This window comes from Leptosomus discolor, chromosome Z, assembly GCF_034619465.1.
Source record: "Leptosomus discolor isolate bLepDis1 chromosome Z, bLepDis1.hap2, whole genome shotgun sequence".
In the NCBI taxonomy this organism is placed as follows: domain Eukaryota; kingdom Metazoa; phylum Chordata; class Aves; order Leptosomiformes; family Leptosomidae; genus Leptosomus; species Leptosomus discolor.
This window is the reverse complement of record NC_141419.1, coordinates 92,127,069-92,149,761: the sequence shown is the minus strand read 5'-3', so window position 1 is coordinate 92,149,761 and position 22,693 is coordinate 92,127,069. Positions and strand designations below refer to the sequence as shown.

General features: G+C 44.9%; 1 protein-coding gene across 1 annotated transcript in view; it reads right to left on the bottom strand.

The window, feature by feature from the left end:
• The window catches only part of DCC (DCC netrin 1 receptor), a 566,036-nt gene that overhangs the window by 287,278 nt on the left and 256,065 nt on the right, over nt 1-22,693 (bottom strand). The window contains exon 3 of the mRNA XM_086479399.1: nt 13,054-13,338. Within this exon, the coding sequence (XP_086335525.1) occupies nt 13,054-13,338 (285 nt within the window). The remainder of the gene's footprint in view (nt 1-13,053; nt 13,339-22,693) is intronic.

Sequence of the window (22,693 nt, the reverse complement as noted above, 5' to 3'; positions counted from 1 at the left end):
GAATAAGAGAAAGATTAACGCCCGAAATTCTCCTTTGCCTGACTGAAGGTGCCCACACGCCACCCCGTACGTCGGAAGCTGTCTCAGACAGTCCTTAACACCCACCTGTGGGCAACTGAGGCCAGCTCAGGGGTGCCTGCTCTAGGATGAGCTAAATCTCTGCCCCTGACTGCCACGGGTGGATCATCACTGACCATGGGACCACCCTCACCCAGATGACAACCTAGACCCAAATCCCACCCTTTGCACCTGAAATACCAGCAAACAGAACCACGTGCCAAGGAAATCCGTTGGGTCTGTGTGATTTTTCATGAGTCTGCTCCTTCCCTTGAAAATTACTTCATTTTCTTACCACAGATGTTGAGACAAATGTGCTGGACTACAGCCATTAAACATTACTCCTTGTTTCCTGACGCAAACATAAAAGTTACACAATATAAATGAATATTCCCAACAACTACAAGATCTTCCAGGATCGTCTCCAAGTACTTACTGGCTCTCCCATACAAGTAGAAAGAAACCGTGACGGCGTGCGTTCGGGATGGATTCACAACAGCAGCGTATTATTTCAACTGCTTACTGTATGCAGACGGACATGGTATTTCCAGCCCTCAGCAAGTGCAACCGATGCAGAAGTTATCCCACACAACTCAATAGCTTCAATCTGGGAAGACGTCTTAGCTGAGCACAGTGCTCCCTTCGGCCTGTGAATCGCGTGGTATCTCTTGCAATAACCACAATTAAATACACGGTAGCCAACTAGCGGAAAAGCAAAGCTTTTTTTTGGGTTTTTTTTGTAACTATGTTCTGATTATTTTTTATTGAAGTCTGTCATCCAAAGATGAAAACAGACGTGCAAAAACAGAAAGCAAACAAAATCTGTAAAAAGCATCCAGATCTTAATACGGGAGAGTCTCCTTCCCTTCAAAAGCACTTGGCTCTGAAACCACCAAGAGGTCGCCTGATTAAAATAATGACCCTAGTTAGGATGGCAGATGTGAGCAGCAGTAAGAAGCACAGCAACAAAAACAAAAAACATAGTGAAAATGACATCAACGAAGATTAAATTTGAAGTTAGAAACAGGAGATTGATTGATGACTGAAACCAGAGGCTTCAGCAGAACACATTTGGCTGACAAGGTTCTTCAAATACATCTGGAATAAACGGTATTCCAGAGCTGGTATAGGCTGGATATTAGACAAAGCTGCAAAATCCTAAGCTGCACAAAAGTAGCTCGATATGTATGGCTGTTCTGCACTTGGAAAAAAGCAGGAAAGCACATTCACATTTTACAGGAATGTGAAATACATTTTTCTTGTATTGGAGACATCACTACTGTCTTAACTCCTCCAACGAAACTATATATTCTATGAAATGAAATACTTTCATTATAACTCTGTCAACAATCTGAAAATCAGTTCATAACTTGCATAGATTAAAGCAACACCATCTTTCAAGCAAAATGAAACAGTATTTTATTTGGGATTTTTCCTCTCCTGTAATTTGCCTGGCCAAAGTTTGGGTGCTCCCTGGGGACATAATTGAGTGAACAACCCAATGAATGGAAAACTGTTAGCATTAAGGTATCAAAGTGGTGGGGGCTGGAAGGGGCCTCTGGAGATGATCTAGTCCAACCCCCTGCTAAAGCAGGGTCACCCAGAGCAGGTCACACAGGAACGTGTCCAGGCGGGTTTTGAATATCTCTGGGGAAGGAGACTCCACAGCCTCCCTGGGCAGCCTGTTCCAGGGCTCTAGCACCCTCAGTGTAAAAAAGTTTTTCCTCAAGTTCAGGTGGAACTGCCTGTGCTCCAGTTTGTGCCCCGTTGCCGTAGGCAGGCAGACAGACAGACCAAGCCCAAGGTTAAACTAAGAGGGCACCAACATGAGAAACTGCTGAACGCTGGAAGGGGAAAGTCACCATCCAACACCAAATTGGGACACAAATTGTTAGACAATAATGGTAGATGACAGAGGAGGGACTCGGAGGGAGGTCTTTTTAATTATTATTTTGAGGTATCTCAACCTCAAATTGTCCAAAATGCTTTAGGCCAAAATGTATTTCCAATTAGTTTTGTATTTAATGAGTAGCTACATATAATTTCAGTGTAAGAAAACACCACTACCACACACCCCTCTAACATATCTCTGCTTGTATCCCCACTAAAGCTTATGTTTAATAATTATTGTCTTGTCTCTTGCTTAGCTCCCTTTTCCAACGTTTATCCTCGTTTGGGACACCTCCTTTCCCCTCCAGCAGCCAACTGTGCCCGCAAAGTGGCATTGGCTCAGGCTGGCTGCTCCTCATTGCTCTGCAGAGAAATGCCCCATTGCCCAGAGGAGGAATGGGGTCCCGTGCTCCACCACAGCACTGCCACCGCCTGCTCTTCATCGTTTCCATCTCTTGCTCCATTCAAGACTCACAAATGGAAGCCTGAGTTGGCATTTGAACCTCTCTGAACTCCCTAACGATGTGGCTGCTAGCTGAAAAGGTGGCATCTTCTCCACATCCCTCTTTCATCCGGAAACGCAGCTCAAAAGCAGATGGAAACCAAATGTGTCAGTTGTGAAGCAACGTTTTGCTGCTTGATTTCCAGTTGAATAGAGAGTGCAGCTTGAAGCCACGTAAAGAGTTGAAGAAAATATGCATTACAGGAAGGAGAAAAGAAGAGAATACCTTATTCTTTTCAGAAAATAACAAGAGGGCGAGAGTTGTGGTTTCAAGCCCAGGAAGATGAGAACTTGCACATTATTCAGGCAACTCCCCAGCAAGGGCTGAGCCCACCCAGGAGGAGGCGGCTGTGCCCTTGGGCACCACGGGTGGCACCGAGCACCGACTGCACCGCGCACAGAACGTTAAAATAATTCATTGAGCAAAAATGTCTGTGGGACCACAGCCTGCAAACCTGTGCAGTCCAGAGCGTCACGCTAAACGTGGTACAGTTATGCTCGGCAGGGGAAAAAATAAATTTGTTTAAAAAAAAAAAAATAAATCACTAAACATGTTCTGAGTAAACTCTACGAAAATACACATCAGTGACACAACAGACCTTGTGAGGAACTCTGGCCTTTTTCTGAGCTTACGGAAGCAGCGTGCATCTCGTGCCCAGGCAGGTACTTCAGTACCTGACTCAGACTTGTCTGATAAAACTCCTCACTGGGGCACCAGGGCAACCAGTTATTTCCCGCTGAGAAATAAAATAGATCAGTCCATCAAATTAGATTTTCACATTAGAGTGAAAGGAAAAAGAGAGTGAGGGATTTTAAGACTAAAAGGCCATTAAATCTCGTTTCTTGGCTAAGACAGGCCACAGGCCCACACCCACCCTGAGCTCAAAAGCACGTCTGAACAAAGCGCGTTCCTCGGGCAGGCATCCAGTCGTGATTGCAGATACCCGACGTCTTGTTAAGCCCTTCTCCACTTGATTAAAGACCACTCGCAGCGTATTCCCCCTGACAAGGCACTTGTCCGCCATAATCAAGCCAACATAATCAACCAACTATGGACCGGCTTTAGCAGAGGAGAAATTCTTCACATGATGCCCTGGCTCCACTGGAGGCACTTGACTTCATTCCAGCCGTGATTTAGTCCCCTACGCACCACCATGTCACTCGTGGCCTGAGCTCACAGCTCTGATGTCCCCGTCCACGGGGACACGACAGGACATTTCTTTTCTTTTTCAGCATCAGGTTTTTGAGCAAACTGCTCAACTCGGGCCACGCGGAGCGAGCGGCTCCCACCTGCGGGCCACGGACCCCCACCGCCGCCCGTGCTCAGCCACACGCACGCTCAGAGCCCGGCGCTGGACCAGCTGGAAGCCCAGCCTGCAGAGCACGTATCCCATGGCTGGCGTTTGCTCATCTTATTTTCACAAACTTCTATATATCGACGTTCAAGAATGACCAGATACACCTAAAGCCAATTATAAAGCTGTGAGCTGTAAGGACTTATTTTCCCCGAACAAAGCAAAACCTCTCGTTTCATGTTTAGCATTTTTCTTGAGCACACCACGTGCAGTAATGAGGTACAGCTATACGCATATTTCTCCAGGCTCGTTAAATTGGTGACACACGGTTGAAATTCAAAACCCCAAATAGGATCTGCGGACGTGCACGTGATTTCAGCAGTCCCCGTTACGTTCATGCCTGAGAATACGCCACTATTTGCAAAAAAATTATATACACCTGCAGAAAGCCTTACTAGAATAAGTCATTTTATCTCCTCTTTATAGATGGGTAATGGAGTAATTGAGATATTTTGCATTCTGCAGGAATGGAAAGGTCCTGAACTAATTTTTTTTCTCATCCTGATGTCGAAGGCATAGCCTCTGCCACATCGGACCAGCATGCTTCACAGTCAGTCACTGATCAATCTCTCAACAAGCCCTCAGATTTGTGTCAATACGTATTGATAAGACTTGAGGACGTCTTTAACTCTCATAGAAAATTGGTCTTAAGCAAGTGGAGCTCACGACCACGCAATTTATTTCTCTCTTCCAAGGAAAATGAAGTTGCAAGCAGTTCACCCTCATTCTGCAACACAGATACAGCTCTTCAGCACTCGAGGAGAAAAATGTTACTGCAGTATTTTAGCTACATTATAGATTGGAAAAAAAAAAAAAAAGGAAACGTTTTCATAAAAATGTGTTGCATCCTCTTGTATGGCATCTCACTGCGCTAAGCTACTTTGTGCTACAGTGCATTAAGTGTTGTTCAATTGACAAAAGACTCCCATCACATCATACCCGTGGAAATGTTTCTGAACGTATTTGGATAATATTGTACTTTGCCAGTACAATTCTGGGGTTTTATTGCAGTCGTTTTTATATTGCAAATTACAGAACCGAGATGCCTTTAACGTGACACTGATGTGACAGAATCTCTCTTAAGCGTTCATAGTCACATTTCTAAATTCGATTAGGAGAGATAAAGATTTATACCAAATAAAACCCAGTTTTGCTCTCTGCTGTCAGTGAGGAGAGGCCGGCAAAATTCCCCAACCTGATCTCGCCATCATGCCTAGAGGCCGAACACTTAATCCCAAGGAGAAAGCAAGGGTTGTGTGCGAACAGCGTCAGAGAAACCTGTCATTAAAACGATACCGATCTCTCAATAGACAGAACACATTAAAATGTATAACCAGAATGAAGCCACTGCTTTGGGATTTTGCTTTTTTGCCTCCACCTCCCAACCCCCTTGCTAGCATTTTTTTCTGCTTCAGCGCTTCTGCCCTCCCCTCCCCAAAAACGCAAGCCTGGCTCAGCAGAGCTCTGGGATGTGAGGTGACCAGGAGCACCTAGGCAGTACAGACACGCAAGGAGCGTGGCACCGACAGGAGTCAGGGCGCGAAGACACTCTTCTTGCTGAGGGAACTTCAAAATCCATTGACTGAAGCGCAAGGAAAACTGTGCCAAGTCGCTGCTGGAACATGAGACTATACATCAGGGGTCCTATTTCCAGCTTTAATGATGATCTCTTGAGAGACGCTCATCCATAATGAAGACAAAAATATTTACAGGCCTTTGACTTGTTCTTTGAAACCCTTAGGTAACAGAAGAATATAAAATTTATTACTGCAGGGGTAGAGAAGGGACATCGCTGGTTTGTATTTACAAGAGAAAAGGAAGAAGCTTTTTCGCTAGTCATTAAAGTTTTAAAGGCAAAAATGAAACAGAATGAGGAACTGCTCCACAACTACATTATCATCTATCCTGAAATCAGAGAACAGAGCTGAGGCAGGAAAGAAAGCAGCAGCACATTTACACTCTTACTTTCAGCTGAGCACCAGAGCTTTGGCAGACAGTATTTCAGACCTGCATATCGCCCTTGAGATGCAAAGACACAGGCAATTACGGAGCAGTAGTTGGATTCAGGTAGGAACTGAATTCAAAGAAGAACATGAGAGGAGAAGAACTGGAGAGGAGAGAGGTTTTACTCCCAGTCCTAGTCTGAGTAGAAAAAATAAAAATCATTTTAAAAAAATTCAAATACTAGCTTCTAGAAACAAGTAGCAGCCCCACACTGAGCCGTAGCTTTTCAATGGTAAATGGGACAATCTTTCAAATACATTTTTATGGCTCCTCCAAACCTCCTGCAATGTTTCTGGCACACGACGCCACGCTGACCCCCGCATGGAAGCCACCCGTCTCCTGCACCACGACCCAGCCTGGCCTTGTCCTTACCGGGATCTCATCAGCCTCTCTCACCGCACTCCTCCCCCTTGCTTTGCTCAGTACTCAAGAGAAATCTCCACGATTTTTGGCACAGGAAAGTGCTTGCTCCAGCCCCCAGGCTCTCCTATGATATGGCCAATAAGAGCAACCACATGGAATTATCCCTTTTTTATTTTAATTTTTTTTTTTCTTATCTTAGGCAAGAAATCCCCCTAGAAATCTACTATAATGATACAAATCGACACCAAAAATTACATTGAGGTCGTGTGTTTTCATACGCGGACATTGACTGGTTTTAATTGCATGGACCTTCCTGTTATTTTCTGTCTCGAAGATGCCAGCCTGACAGAACATCAGGTACTGAAGGGTTGGTTGGTTTGTTCCAGACCACTGGAATCTTCAGTATCGCAGATTTAAGGTCAAGAATTAATGGTCCTGAGAATTTCTCAGCTCCTGCAGGAGCTACACTTTTATTTGGATATAATCACCTAAAAACATCTGCGTTTGGACAAGCTTTTTAAGCCACTCATATCAAGATAACAGTAATGTTAATGTTTTTTTAAATATAAAAATATCTTTAAATAATCAATGCCATACATACAAGTACATATTTTTTCAAAAATCAGTATTTTTTTTAATTTTCTGCCTTGTAAATATTGAAAGAAGTTCTACCACTTTCACCCATTCATAGTGATATTGTTTCAGTTGTATTTGAAAAACACAAACTGTACCCTGAACTTCACTCATTCTTGCTGTCTTCCATGTCTTTGATTCCTTTGACTCCCCACAAATTCTGGGTTTTTTTTTTCCTTCACAATCACTGTTATCAGATTACTTGCTCCAATTTTTAGATTCTTCTGGTTTCTTTGGAATCAGACTACTGGGGGTTTCAATGACGACTGCCTTTCCTCTACGTGTGTTACAGCAACGTTCCGTTGGGTATATGTAAAATACTCCTGTAATTCCCCAACGGCCGTTTGATTCATTCCACTTAAATTCTCTCTGGCTGCCAACCTGACTCCTGCACAGGGGAATTTCCCTTCTGGTTTAAGAAATAACATTACAAAATGTAGTGGTGATGACACAGTTGGGTATGCTTTGCTAGCAAAGTGGGTTAATGGACAGAGAAGAAAGCCATGCGTTTCATGCAATTAAAAAACTAAAAAAAACCCTGAAAAGTTCATAAAAAGCCAAGACTGGATGCAACCTTCAGCTGCAGCCATCATCTCCAATGTTTAGGATCTCTAACGGCCATCAATAATCACGGATAGTTTATTAGTACGACATTATTAGTATGAAGTAATATTCCATAGTAAAGCCCTAGTGCCACGTTCTCGTGTAAAACACATCTCAAAGCAGGAATGCAAAGGCTGTTCCAGCACTACAGAATGCCCTTTGGGTTGGGGTTCTTTGTGGACCGCATTTTGAGAGCAGAGTCGATGATAAACATCAAGTGAACTACCTCGCTCTTCTCTGTATACCCAGACGTCAAGCCAACCTATGGTCCACTCGTTGACGGCATCAGCATCCTCAAGCTAGCTCAACTTCCTAAGGCTAATCATATACCAGGAACCTTCCAATAACACCTTATGCTTTCAAACACATTCAAGAAGTAAATGACATAACATCCTTATGACCCTTGTTCTGAACTCACATGACTTATTAGATGTTAGTTATTGGTCTTGTGATTGCATTGATCTTGAGACCAGCTCCTCCAACCATACGCATGCCTCTGCCTGCCTGCTCAGTTTTATTTCCAGCTAGGCAAGCTGCTCTACCATGGGAAACTGGTATCTGTACGATTTACATAAGAGATTACTTAAGCACTAATCAGATTTATCTAGGGGAGAGGCGCAAAATAGCTCATTCCCCAGGATTATAAATAAGCATTTTAAATTCCACCTTTTCTTGTTAAAGGTCAGAACACAGCCTGCTTATAAAGCAGAGCTAGTCATTTGGGCAGCTGGAAGTCGGGATAACCCAGATACTGGAAGTTATGATGTGGGTATTTTGTAACCAGGACTCTACCTTGCAGAACACACATGGAAAGACGATAGGACGCGTGAAGGCTCGTACACCGCTGCCTTGTTCTCTAACAGACGACACCTTACCAAACAAGAAAATATTTGTCCCCCAATCCACCCAACTACTAATAATTAAAAAATCAGAATAACTACACTATTGCTAAGTAACACAGCATGTTCTGTGGCAGGGCATACCCTATCCAAACGGTTCTCTCCTATCAAATCTTAAAGAATGAGCCCAGTTCAGCAGCACAAGCGATGCCTACGCTGGGTGCGCCGCTCAGGACAAGGTCCCTTCCAACCTCTATGATTCTGTGAAGGCTTTGGCGTGCTTTGAGAGGCAAGAGGAGCAGCAACTAGAAATCCAACCTTGATTTAAATGCAACTGATGGAAAATTCAGTACAAAAATAAACAGTTCCAATGGCTATTACTGGGTTTAAGTGTTCAACTTTTTTTCTGCTTGCAAGAATAGAGCTTCAGGTTTCTAGTCATTAGTTTTTCATGTAGTTCATAAAAAATTGCAGATTAAACAGCCTTTTCCCCTCAAGTAAGTGCTTACAGAGTACACTAACAGCAAGTCTATAAAGATCTCCTGGATAAAGTACAAAATCTCCCATGTGTTTACCAAAAGGCAGGCTATGTACAGTAAACACTATAATTCTTTCCTGAATTCTTATTAATTTATCAACATTCACTCCCTCAGCTACTGCCTCAAACTGGAAGCTCACATTCAGCTGGTAATCACGTAACAGAATTCCCTTCCAAAGCCTCCTCAGCCCTAAAGGGAGGCTGCGCACACTCGCGTGCATCACCCGGCTGGTAAACGAGCATCACAACACACGAGGTGCAAACGAGTCCAGCTTACACAATGGTCTGGATCCATCTGTGGAGGGGACCCACAGATGTTGCTTGTTTGTCTTCTAGATGTACTAATCAGAACTAGGGCAAGGCACCCCTGCAGGAAACAGGCACTGGAGAACATAAACATGAAATCGGTTAGATTTTTTTAAAAAATTATAATAAATTCACAAGTTCAGTGTTTATTTTTAGCAGGCCACATCTGTTGGAAATCTGTTTTCATCCAAGAATAAACACCGTTAAGCACTAGCTGTTGAGGTTAAGAGTAAGGTAAATACCTAACTCGAACAATTAGTGGCGGTTAGGGAATGTACATCAACACAGGGATCCTCCCAGGGTGCAGAAGACAAGAAGAAATCTTTAAGTTCTCTCTGCACCCTGCACAAGCAACTGATGGCTGAGCTTCAAAGAGCTGCGTGCTTCAGCTTAGGCAGACCTTCCTCAAGACGAAGCTGAACTAGAAAACTCACATTAAACAACAGTCTCATACCAAAGGACTTCATTCAGAATATCCCATCCCTTTCATTTCCCATGGAGGCATTCACCAAATCAGATGTCCTCAGACAAGAAGATTCCTGTATTAATACAACTATTCAAAACCAAGCTAAGACACTGGGAACCTCAAAATCCTGTCAGTACCATGATGTTATGTTTTATTTACATAAGTCTAACATTGTTTTTCTTTGAAAAAGTGGAGCCCCTTGAGCACCAAAGCAAGCCTGAGGCCATGAGGCAGCTCCCGCCGTACGCAGTGACTTAAACCGTCATGATGGTCACTATGACCATCACCCCTTCCTTCCTAACCCCTTCCCACGTCTCTCCGACCCTTTTTTTGCTGCTGGTGTCCTTTTCTCCTCGGAAGTGCAAGCGCGAGGAAGATGCCGAATCACACAGCAGCAACCAAACTCTATTCACATTAAACAGGAAGGAATTATATATATTCCATATATTATGACATTGTCACCGTTATCTTGCACGGCAGCTCCACAGACACGCTCGGGGACCGAGAAGGAACCTCCGTAATAGACAACAGCGCAGCGGCAGATTACTTGAATGGCTAATGATAAATGCAGCATTATTATTTATAAATAGAGAATTAATAGCTTTCAGGCATCAGACTACTCAGCTTTTGCTTCTAAAATGTCATCTGTATTTCTGAAGTGTACAGACCTCCCTAAGAAACTTGCTTATTAATTTACAGAAGCAATGAATTCAGCTCAGAATTAATTCCTCCGTACTGGCTTGTATAAGATCTTTTGCCTTTTTTTTTTGTGCAGTGGCATTATTCCCTCTAAATTAATTAGGTGAGCGCACGTAGTTATCTGAATATGTATTTCCTCATATTTTCAGTCTTTGCTGAAACTTTTCACCTGGGATTAAGCGTCTGGACCCCAGAGAAAAGAAGAGTACTCCAATTTGGTGAAAAAATGTGCACTTGAAATGAGCTTTTTGCAACAAGCTGCAATGGCCACTCTTAAAATTAAGAGCAATACATAAAACTTGACACATTAAAAATCTTTTTGCTCAGGTTTGTTGGGCTTTTTTTCAGGAAAGCTCCTCAAAATCTGTGCTCACACAGCCTGCGTACTTGCACAGGCACACGGTTTCTGATGGAGGACTTAGCGAGGCTGGAGCTGTTTGTAAAACGTTGTTTATTGATGTGCTGGGAGAGAATCAGCCCCTTCCAGAGCCTCCCCAGGCAGAATCAAACCACTCATAAAAAACACACTCGCAAATGGTCACTTGTGAAGTGTCTTTTAGTTATCAACGCACACACTTCACACCCAGTGCCTTGCCCCGCCTGTGAGACGCCTTACACACCTACAAACTGCTTCTCTTTGGCAATGGATGTTGAAGGCTCGACTGTTCCTTCATTTACACGGTGAGTTAAACTTCAGGCTTGAGTCTGGCGCGGTGAATTTTACTTTTTTTCTCCAGCATATCAGGAATTCCTTCATCCAAATATTTTTTTCTAACCTGTACTCACATTGCATGAGGAATTTCTCTATCTCCAGACCCACCATAATATCGAATCAAATATTTAAGCCACAGGCACTTTGACTAAAGAAACTAAATGACAGAAGATGTTTATCCCTCATTCTTTTTACTCGCATTCTCTTTGGAGGCTGTAGAGAAGATTACAAATTATTTGCCAGGGCTGTGGTCAGTTTTGCCACAAATCCTGACAGATAGGCTCTGTGTTCAAACAAATCACAACACTATCTGTGAAAGAAGCCGCGTTTTAAAAATACCGGATTATGATATACTACCTACACTTTTTGTTTTGTTTTGTTGCCTATTCCTTTGAAGAGGATTTAAGACTTTTTCTTTTTTTTTTCTTTTTTTTTTTTGCCTCCTCACTAACCAGGGGAAAAAGGCCAACAAGAGTATTCTGCCTTCGCTAATGATGGGAGAGGAGAGCTGCAACTAAAGACAGATTTCTACCAACAAGCGAAAACAGGAGAGGCAGAATTAGCAGCAAAGTATCAGATAGCTCTGAACCATCAAAGCGTGCATATGTGAACAAAATTCCCAGGAGGCTCGGTAAGATCTGAATTTTTGTTTCAGGAGCACCACTCCTGTCTTACAAGAGCTGCTGTCTGCTCACGTTATCCTGAAATGAGACCTTGTGCCGTTTGCCCTAAGCCAATGTCTGACGTACTCTACTAGTTCATTGTTACATATTTTCCTCTTTATTTGCGCCAATATTTCCCTGGTATAAAATTTTAACATGCTAGGAAGAGAGAAATTAATTCCCTTCTCTCTTACAGACAGCCTGAGAGAGGCCATTTAGCCAGGATGTTAACGACCAAAACTGGGACGAGGAAGAAACATCAACCCGCCCACAAAATGATCACAACTGTGGACGCACGACAAATTAACGATACCCTGAGAAAGCCAAGAGAAATCTTCCAGGTCTGTCTAAAATACCAAGGTTTGTGATTTTCTTAATTTTTATCAAGAAATCTGAAAAAAAGTTACTTTTTTTTCCTCCCCATGCATCTCATTGCCATTAACAACCGCGGCGGCAGGAACGCACCAGTGCTGCCCAATGCACCGATCCCCCAAACCCCACTGCCATCAATCCCAGAGCTACAGACCCCTCCTAGAAGCGCATCTGCACGCATCAAGCTTCACCCGTGTCAGTACACGGGCACTTCCCTGAGACTGATCCTGGCCGTCCTGATTTCTACAGCATTTGGACCACCTCAGAAGTCTGAGAACCCTTCTCAGTTCCCTCTCAGTGAGAAACCACACAAGCCAACAACTTTTGTCTAGAAAACGCATGTATAAAAATTCTAAAAATACAACTTCCCCGTCCCTTGTAATTAGCGGTTACACGTTGGCATGTGGAACTAAAAGGGAAGGAGATTCTGCAGCAATAACTTTTCCAAACCACTCTTCTGGCACTCAGATCTTGCTACTGAACTGCAGCGGTAATCACCTACGTAGCTGATGAGTTTATTAAGAGGGAGAGCGAGATGCTCACTTGGCCGTGAATTTAGGAACATTACCTGTCACGGTAAAACTGTGTCAGAGCCCAGACTGCAGCTTGGCAGACCACCTCAGGCACTGAAGTAGCCAAGCAAGCTAACTTTGAGCAGGTAAATTCAGCAGCTCGTCCCAACAGACCGCCTTTCTAGTCGATGGCGTGAGAGGAGCTCTTCTGGAGAGTGGATAATAATTACGATACTCTGAGATGGGAAGTACTTCTCTCTCCATTGACCATGTAAAAGAGACCAGCCTCATACATATTTAAATTTGGTACTTGAAGTTAGGCAGAGCGAATACTTTCCTATGGGGTCAACTCCTCACCTGCTTCTAAAGGTCTCCAGGCTCTTCCATACGAAGAAGAACTTGGAAGCCTGTATAAGTCACTGGAAAGAAAGCGGGTTACATCAGCCTAGCCGCCCCAGGAGGAGCGAGGGCTCTTTCAGAGAACCAAAGGACGTGCCCAGACAGGAGAAGAAGGTGCTGTAGAAGGGCCCAGGTTCTTACCTGCCAAAACTCTGACTTCTGCATCGTTGCCAGTTCTCGAACTGGCTGGGTTTTTCGCCAGGCATCTGTAGATCCCGCTGTCGCCGTGCTGAACCCTGCTGATCTGCAAAGCTCCGGAGGGCAGGACGGCCACCCGCGCGTCGGCCGGGCTCGGGAACAAGTCCTCCTGGTTCCGCTGCCAGTGCACCACGGGCATGGGCTCCCCGACGACCTCGCACTTCAGCAGAATGGTGTCTCCTGCAAACGCCATGACAGATTCCGTCTGGGAAAGAAACCTCAGCGGCCCTGCAAACACAGACGGAGAAAGCAATCACGCGGCTGCTGAAAACAGAACTCGCACGCTGTTTCCGTGTTGTTTTGGATTTTGTTAGCAATCCAGACTCAAAACCAACAACTGAATAAATAAATATACGCCATATTGTGAAAACTACTTGGAGATTGCTATAATGGCGAGGTGACTGACACTTTCCTTTGGAAATTACACACATTAACAGCAAAGAAAGGATTTGTTATCAACATAAAGAGTAACAAATCGCACCTGTTACTCACAAACCCACTCAGGAACAACTTTAACAAAGCACAGATACGCTATCATGCAACACAAACCGCTCAGAAGAGGGTGGCACTCAAAGGAAAGCACAGCTAAACCTCTGTGCGGTTAAGAAAACGTTACAGTAACGTCTTGCTGTACTTCTCCTTCCTTCCAAACACAATGAAAAATACCCTAAAAAGACCCTGCTAAATAAGTTGCCTGGTTCACATAATCAAAATACTTCAAAGAGGGAACGGCTTGTGTCTGGTTTTCCACAAAATGATTTTGACTTGCGAGGGCAAGAGCTGGGAGCTTTTAATTGAAGAACCAAGCCCCAGATACCCCAACCTCACTCAGGGAAAAACCACAAGGACCACATCCTTCAGATGTGCTACAGAAGAAAAACCCGGCAAGAACAGGACAGGGTCTGCAGGATTCAAAGTGCAAGTGAAAGACGATGTCAAGATCACGGATTTTATTACCCGGAAGCCTCGTTCCTTTACAAATAGCACAGACAAACTGGCAAAGAAGAAAAATAAAATAAATACTTTCCAGCCGAGTATGACAAGGACAAATGAAGAAGACAGGCTGGAGTAAGTGCATGGATGTGCTAGGGACGGTGTGGACACATTTTGAGGACCTGCTCTGGCTCTAGTTCTGGCCAGTCCCTAGAAATGACGCCCCCAGCCCCCAGCCCGGCCGGGCACACTCGCACTATCTGAAGCTGTTCCAGCAAATACGATCGCTCAGAAGTGTGTGCAAACACGCACCAAGGGTTTGACAGAGTGAAAAACTTAAAAGGTGACACTAAAAGCAATCAAAACGTATAGAGGAAACAAGCATCTCTTGGGTTGTATCAGCCAGTATCCAGCGGAGGCTTTCAAAAAGGAGCTGTCAGCAGAGGCTATTAAGAAGCTGAGGGGGGGGGGAAAAAAAATAAAAATAATAAAGACCCCAACTTTTAACACATTAAAATGCCACCCAAACGTCCAGCTAAAGCACTGTACTGGGGAATGATCACGTACCGAAAACGGAATTTGAGTGGGAGCGCCACGTTCACTCCCCAGTTCATTCAACCACCTATTTTCTGGTGCGGTTTTGCCCCCCATCGCTCGTCTCCGTTGTTCTCCTCACCCACGCCGCTCCTGCCTCACAGAGCACCTGCACGGGTGAGATCTCGCCACCCAAGCCAAGCGCTGCCAGGAGCTGAAGCAGGGGAATTCTTTAGCCAGACTGAAACCGGCTCAGGGAACGCTCCCTAACGGCACTTCCACGCACAAAGAAGAGCCTGCGTGAATCTGCTGTTGCGTGGGCAGCGGTATTCCCCAATTTCCACGTTTACAAGCTATCTCTGCGAACACAGCGAGTGAAGGAAAGGCAGAGACTGCTCCCACCCCGCTGCACCCTCGCACGCCTCCCCGTTACAGCGAGGATGCTCCTTTCCAGCTGAGCTGCTGGCACAGACGCACAAGCAACAGCTTTTCACCCTCAACGCTGGTGCAAGCTAGAAAAAAAGAAGCTTTCAACACTTTAATTAAAGAAAAAGATAATTGAAGGCAAAGGCGGGGAGAACAGTGATGGAAAGCTACTGAAAACTGCAGATTTTTCCAGGAGGAAAACCAGCTAAATCTTAACAATTTACTGTAAAAACTTGGACTAACTGCTGTAAAAGGACTTTTATTTTTTTCCCACGGCAGCTCCATACCTGTTATGCCCCTGCGCACAGCCAGCTCTCACTTTGCCCTGTCTCTGCACCATCTCCCTTGCTGCAGATACCCCAACTCTTATTCTTTTAAATTTTAAAAATACATAATAAACTTTATGTGTAACAGATCAAGATGTTGCAAAAAAACCTTTTGCTGCATCCCAGCGAGACGACACCAACCACCTTTTCCCATGGTTACGTTCAAAACCCGTTCCTCTCTCTGCAGGACCATAATATACGAGAACTTAAAACGATCATTGGGTCTTTACAGCCCTCCTGGCTTATGCTGATTTATTTTAAAGACACTTTTTGAAGCTACACAGATGTTGGGGTTGTCGGGAGCTGGCTTAAGGGACCGGACTAGCAAATACATTCTGAGAAAGTCACTTTCCGAGACAGACTCTGGAATTAAACGTCGCAGATCCTCGGTGATTCTTTGCTCTGTACCCAAAGGGTCACAGATGCAATCCCCGACGTTACACCCAAACCTGCTCAGGAAACTTAATTGAAAGCAGTACCCACCTCTGATTTACCATGCCGTCTGGCTGGCAGCCTATCAGGATCCCCATCTTTCCTTACAGAAGACCCAATTATTAGGCAATTAAAGTTCACTTAATAAAAGGGCTTATCATTTGGGGGACAGACCTCAGGGTCCAGAACATGTTTAGCTATTAAATATTCAGCAATTTAGTAGCACTCAGTACAATCCCCTAGAGAAGAACTGCTTTAAATGCTTTATTTGTTTCAAATTAAAGTCTGCAAGGTTACTTAACACCAAGACAAGACCTTTTTTTCACTGCCAATTCACATAATAGCTGAAGGGCAAGAAACCAAGGTAATGAAAGAGTGATTTCCTTCTGCTTGCTTCGGAAAATAGGAAAGAGAGAGCGCATGGGTGAGTGAATCTGGAAATGCAAATATTTTAGAAAGTGCTGTCTAATTCTCTTCCAGGGGCTGGTTTCCAAAAAGGTGCTACACTTTAGTAACTCTACATTCTTGTTTCCAGTTTGCCATTCTGGAAAGATTTGCACCCAAGAAGTATTAGAACAAGACCCACAGATAATCACCAAATAATCCGAGTTCAGACCGTTCAGGTTCGTTCACAGTAAGAGGAGTTAAGTAAACTGCTCGTTGCAAACCCCACCTTACGGGACTGGAAGCTGTGCATCTCAGAGGAGATAAAACCGACGAAAAGCTGGACACTCACATTTCTGATTTAGAAGAAACTAATCGGGGAGGGGACAATCGAGGTACCAAAACGCATTCAGCAATTCTGGCAGCTGGGGAATTCCTGCAGTACGGTACCAGGCAGCCACACCTAGTACCTGCTGTCAGCCTAACGAGAAGGATTCAAAGGGAAGGGTTTTAATATTACAATAAAGTGAACATTAATAAGATGGTTTATGTCTTTGCATTTTTCATACACGAAATTTGGGCAGTTAAGGTTTATATAGATGGAAGTCAAACCCATCTGCCACGAAGGGCACCTCGCTGCGCAGTGAAGGAGAGGAAGGTGCCTTAATGGCCGAGAAGCCGAGGATGGAAAACTGCCTGGTGTTTCAAGAGCAGATGAGGCCAGAAGACGACATCAGGTAATCAGAGGCCTATTTACTACCAGCTATTTTCAACAGGAGAAAAGTTCAACCGCTCCTCAAGCTTGTGTCTGATCATGGGAATACTTCGTCCTGCTAGGAGCTGAGTATTTCAAATAACACTTATCAACCACCAGCTGGGACTAGACTCGAAGCACGCCAGAGGAAACAAAACCGTAGCAAGGGGATGCTAATTTGCTCTACAGTCCCCGTTTCCAGCAGCTCTCTTTGATTCAGCCACTGGCGTGGTATACAGGAGACCACGGATGATGGCTTATTAGCACTCAATTTTCATCAAATTCACATGCCTAAGCTAAAAATATATAAACAGTGTTAATGTAGGAGCGCGTTTGTCCTCTATGCCTAATTAGAGCGCCCATCGCCCAACCTTCCCGTGGACTTGTTTCAGAGAGCAGGGCCTTCCTCTAGACGGGCAGAGAGGAACCCCTCTTGCCTTCACCTGGCTGGGGAACCATGGGGGTTACCTATATGAGGTGACTAATGTTAATTTTATTTATACCCAGATGGGATTAATCAGGAAAGATCTCATGACCACTACAAATAAGGCAGGATCTCTTCTTTCCTTAAATACAAACCACAGTCACTATTCTGACTATGCAGAGCGTATTAAAACCCGCCAAACTTCACCCTTGAACGCAAAGAACTGCAATTCCAACTGCAATGCACAGGCATGGTCCCCACTGGATGACCACACCACGAACAAATATACCATGAAATAAAGAACATGCAGGTCCCCGATGCTTGTGATTTATGATGCGAACATATGGTGGTCTTGGTTTCTCCTGTGGAGATGCACAAAAGCAAAACTTAACTAGCAGTTAACATGGCTGTTGGAAAGAAAATAAATTATAGGTAATAACAATACAGTCAAAAGGTTCAACACCACACACCACCTCTACCCTAAACTGCTCCATCAAAAAATCAGACGCTTAAAAAGTGCACCCTCTTGAAGTGATATAAAGAAACTCTGAATTTCAGAGTAAGAGCAGCACAGCGTCCTCAGAAATAAACATATACAACTCTAATTTGCTATCTTTTGTTCTCCCTGGGTCTCAGGTGTTATTTCTGCAGCAATCCAGTTACAACTCACCATCACAGCCTTGTGGAGGTCACAGGCTGGTTTGGGTGGGAAGGGACCCCAAAGACCACCTAGGTCCAACCCCCTGCCATGGGCAGGGACACCTCCTACCAGACCAGGTCACTCCCAGCCCCATCCAGCCTGGCCTTGAGCCCTGCCAGGGAGGGGGCAGCCACAGCCCCTCTGGGCAACCTGTGCCAGGGCCTCACCGCCCTCACAGGGAAGAATTTCTTCCCAATATCTCATCTCAATCTCCCCTCTTTCAGTTTGAAACCGTTACCCTTCGTCCCATCCCCACACCCCCTGATACAGAGTCCCTCCCCACCTCTCCTGCAGCCCCTTTCAGCACTGAAGGCCGCTCTAAGGTCTCCTTGAAGCCTTCTCCAGGCTGAACCACCCCAACTCTCTCAGCCTGTCCTCACAGGGAGCTGCTCCAGCCCCCTGAGCATCTTCATGACCCTCCTCTGGAGACACCAAAACGCAGCTGTCTCTGCCGCTGAGCATCCAGCAGCTGCAACCAAAGGGAGAACAGTCACAGTTTAAAGTCTGGGCGTTTGATTTAAGAAGTCAGACTTCAACAAGGATGACTTTGGTCTGTGGACCTGTCTCCCTGCAGGAGGTAAGGATCAACATAGGGTTGGCATTAAAATCACTTATTGAGATGTAAGTAATTACTCATGAAGCACAGTGACAGGCAGGTCCAAAGAGCTCCGTATTAACCAACGTACAGCTAGTTACACAGTTATGTACGCAATTATTTCAATTATTTTATGTATGTGTGTGTATACTGAGATACATAAAAACTGAGTGCATCAGTGCCTTCAATTTGTAGTCTTATGTAAACAAGAGGCAATATTTTAATTTCATAGATGAGGAACTGAGTCTCTAATATACAGGTTAAAATATTGAAAGGCAGCAAAGCCACAGGAACTGGCATCCCACTAGCTTGCAAAATGTGGCAGCTCCTAACTGAGAAGAGTTCCTCGGGCTTTTTAGGCACTTTTGAAGATGCTACAGCGACTGATTTGCTCGTTCAAGGTCACAGGAAAAAATCCAAGGTAAGCAGGGGTTCAAAGCAGCCTTTCTCAAGCTCTTCCATAAATATATCAGCGATTCCTTCCTTTCTGTAAAACCGAGCAGGAGTTTCTTTCGGGGCACCCACAAACTGAAACAAGCCATCATACGGCTCAGGGATTAGCCAAGGGGGGAGAGGAAAGTTAAGTTCATGCTGAGTTCTCAGTTTTGCAGAAGAAAGGACAAAAATCCTCCCAAAGGAATGAGCTTAAAGTGCAATTCAAGCCTGTGGGCTCTACTGAAGAGAGGCTGAATTTCTGCAAAGAAATCTAAGGACCACCATCACCAGATACTCTAAAAAGAAAACAATACAGGAAGAGTTCAAACAGACGCCATTATGTTCAATATTCATTGAACAGGCATCAAAAAAAGTATCTACTTCACATGCTTTTCTGTTGTCCTCTTAGCATGTGTCTCATTGCTTTCGAATTGAGGAGTGACTCATCTTGCTTTGTGCCAGGGGAGTGAAAGCAGCTTAGACGTTTCCAGCCAGATTCATCCCAAACCCCAAGCCAAACAAAGCATTTGGCCTCATTTCAGGAGAGCCAAACTGTGATAGCTTTTTTAGCCTACACATTTAAAGGCAAAACAATTACTACTGCAACTTGTGTTTAGCATTCAATTATCACACTGGAAAATGCATCTTGACATTCTTGCTGTGAACTCCTCTAGTCTTCAGATAGCCCCCGGCTCCACTGAAGGCTGAAAGGGGCAGTCCCTGCACTTCTCTCTCCCCAGCCCTTTCGGGAGGAGGATAATTTCATTGACCCCAAATAGTAGCACAGCTCTGGAGGGAAGCTCTGTACTGGGTCAACTTACAACGAAGTCAAAGAAACAAGGCACAGATTTTATAGCTGGCTGTAAAAGCAATGGTGTGTATATATATAAATAGATACCTAAGAGACAATTTAGGAGGGAGTTTAGGCTCGACAGCTTAGGCTGTGCTACAACCCTGAGGCTACTCAGCCACGGAAGTACCCCAGCTCCCCAGGCATCCCCACATTTTGAGGAGGTTTTAATCCCGATAGCTTACTGGGTTCCTCCTGTAATGCCAGGAGAGCCCCCATGTTTCCTCTTAAACCACAAGGAGAGAAAGGTCAGAAGCCATCTGCTCCTCCATCAGTCCTACCCTCATGTGAACACGTTCACACAAGTGCTGTTGAACTCACTGTAGATGAGATAGAAACCGTAACTCGTGAAAAGACAATTCAGAACATCCCATGTAGAAAGAAAAATTCTCCTTTTCTAGTGCAGGGGCACACCGAGGGCTCCTCCAGCACAGCAATTTTCCCTCCCAGCATGTACAGTCCATTACAAATATCAGAGCACCAAGTCCTGGCAGCAATCTAATTCCACCAAGAAAGGCTAGCTGAAGGAAGATGAAGCCAGCATCTGCCCTTTGATGCCTCTTACCTATCACAGGAAATAAATGAACTTATTATCCTGAAAAAGACTTTTCCCTAACCTGTGGTACTGATGTCAGCTCAGATTATCCAAACCGCAAGAATTTTAAAATCTAATTTACTTGTCACCTTTTATGCGGCTCGCTTGCTGGCTTCGCTCAGCATAACGCATGGAAACAATCTATTTTTTCCATCCATATATTTATGCTGTAGGGGGATTTTCATCAAGGATTCCATGCCTTCATGGTCAGTCCTACTTAGTCTTCGCAAATCTTTCTCGCACTAGCACAAAGCTTCTGTGCCTGAACATCCCACACACGTAGGGCATGTTCAGAACAACAAAAATTTCAATTTTAACCAAATTGTTCAAGTACAACCCTCAAGTTGGGCTCTTCTCTTCATCCTACAGGTTCGTCAGCGTTTCAGAGCTCACAAGAGCCCAGTTTGTCATTCTTCAAGATCACAGCTTGAAACTAGAACCTCCTCGTAGCCACAGGCAAACACGCATCTCCCATCTACAGCCCTCTATGGCTGCTCAGCCAGTGGGTTGGATCTAGTTCTTCTCTCACAATTTCTACAAGATACAGTCACAGCTTTCAGCTTAAGACTATTTGCCGATTTCTCAAAGAGAAGGGGGAAAATCTCAGACTGGTTTGGGCTGGGAGGGCCCTTCAGAGGCCATCTAGTCCAACCCCCTGCAGCGAGCAGGGACATCTTCCACTGGATCAGGCTGCTCAGAGCCCCGTCCAGCCTGACCTGGGATGTTCCCAGGGATGGGGCACCCACCGCCTCTCTGGGCAGCCTGTGCCGGTGCTTCACCACCCTCATTGTGAAAAATTTCTTCCTTCTATCTAGTCTGAAAGCACAGTAGATATTAAAAGCAACAACGGCACTAATATTTATTAACAAGCCTACACGATACAGAGAATCTCTGGGAGTGTAACTCCCTGTCATTCACAGTAGCACCAACACACCTCTGTGGGGAAAAGAAATACTACCCTAAATTTTTATCATCCACCGACAAGCCCACCTACAACTTTGCCCCCGTTAATACACAAATCAGAGGCTGTAAATCTCTTCATCTTCCTGTCGGCAGCTCTTGCCAACACTCGTGGCTTGCAGCCAGCGAGCAGAACAGGCTTTCCGCCAGTCACCAATGAAATCATCAAATCTGCTGCTCGAACAGGAAATAAGCAAGAAGAAAATAGGCCTTTTTCTTTATTGCTGAAGAACCTAAAAGGACCATATTTCAAACTCTCTAATTAAACCAATAAAAAAACGCAGGCTCCATCATTTGTGCACCATGCACTGGGAGTTCACTGGTGCTAGCGTCGTTTATTCCATTACATTTGAAGCCTTGCACACGGAGCAGTGACTTTGCTTTCGAAAAGCACTGCAGAAGTAGTGTAGAGATGCCCTGAGCGGATCAGGAATCTCTTGATGTAACATTTCTACAAATGTAAAATGATATTTTTGTGACTTGCCTCACTTAAAGCACTTCAGAACCACCTCGAAAAGACCTTCAGAGTAATTAGGTGTAACTCCAGCCCCACCTTCCAATAAACGAAGAGTCTTCAAGCAAGACAGAGGCATCCCCAGCTCCAAAGAAAGAAAGAAGCAGCAACGCAGTCGCCCCTGCCTCCAACGAGCCGGGATCGCTCCTGGGCTACCACTGGCGGCACCGAGCTGAGCGGTACCGTGGGACAACCAGCAGCCAGAGCTGAAACCCTGTTGAGTTGGCACTGACTGTACAAGCAAGCCATGAGCCAAGCGATGCTAGCACGGCCGGACAGCCCTAGTTACCCCAGCAGGCGCAGTAGGGGTTAGCGTGGTCTGTAAGACTACCACAGACCTCTCCGTCATGCAACCCCCACCCACTGTGCCTTCCGAATCCGGGTGTCCGCTTCGAGCCTCCTCTTTCAGAAATGGGAAATGCCGACCGTGACGTGAACTGTGGTTTATTCTCCAATGATAGCAGCAGATGTTTCTGGCGTGACAGACCAGTTCTGACCTCTCCAAAGTCGATCTGTTTGGGGAAAGGAGGGGTAGGACTCTGCCACCGTGAGTAACAGGTTCTGCCCAGACGGCAGAGAAAATGTGTATGTATGTTCCCTTCTCCTCCCCTAATCCAGTTCATGGACTACCCTTCTGCAGTGCTCTGAAGAGCCAGAACGTATATGAATTACTACTAATGCAACTCTCCTCTGCTCCCTCCTCCACTGAGTATCCACAGAA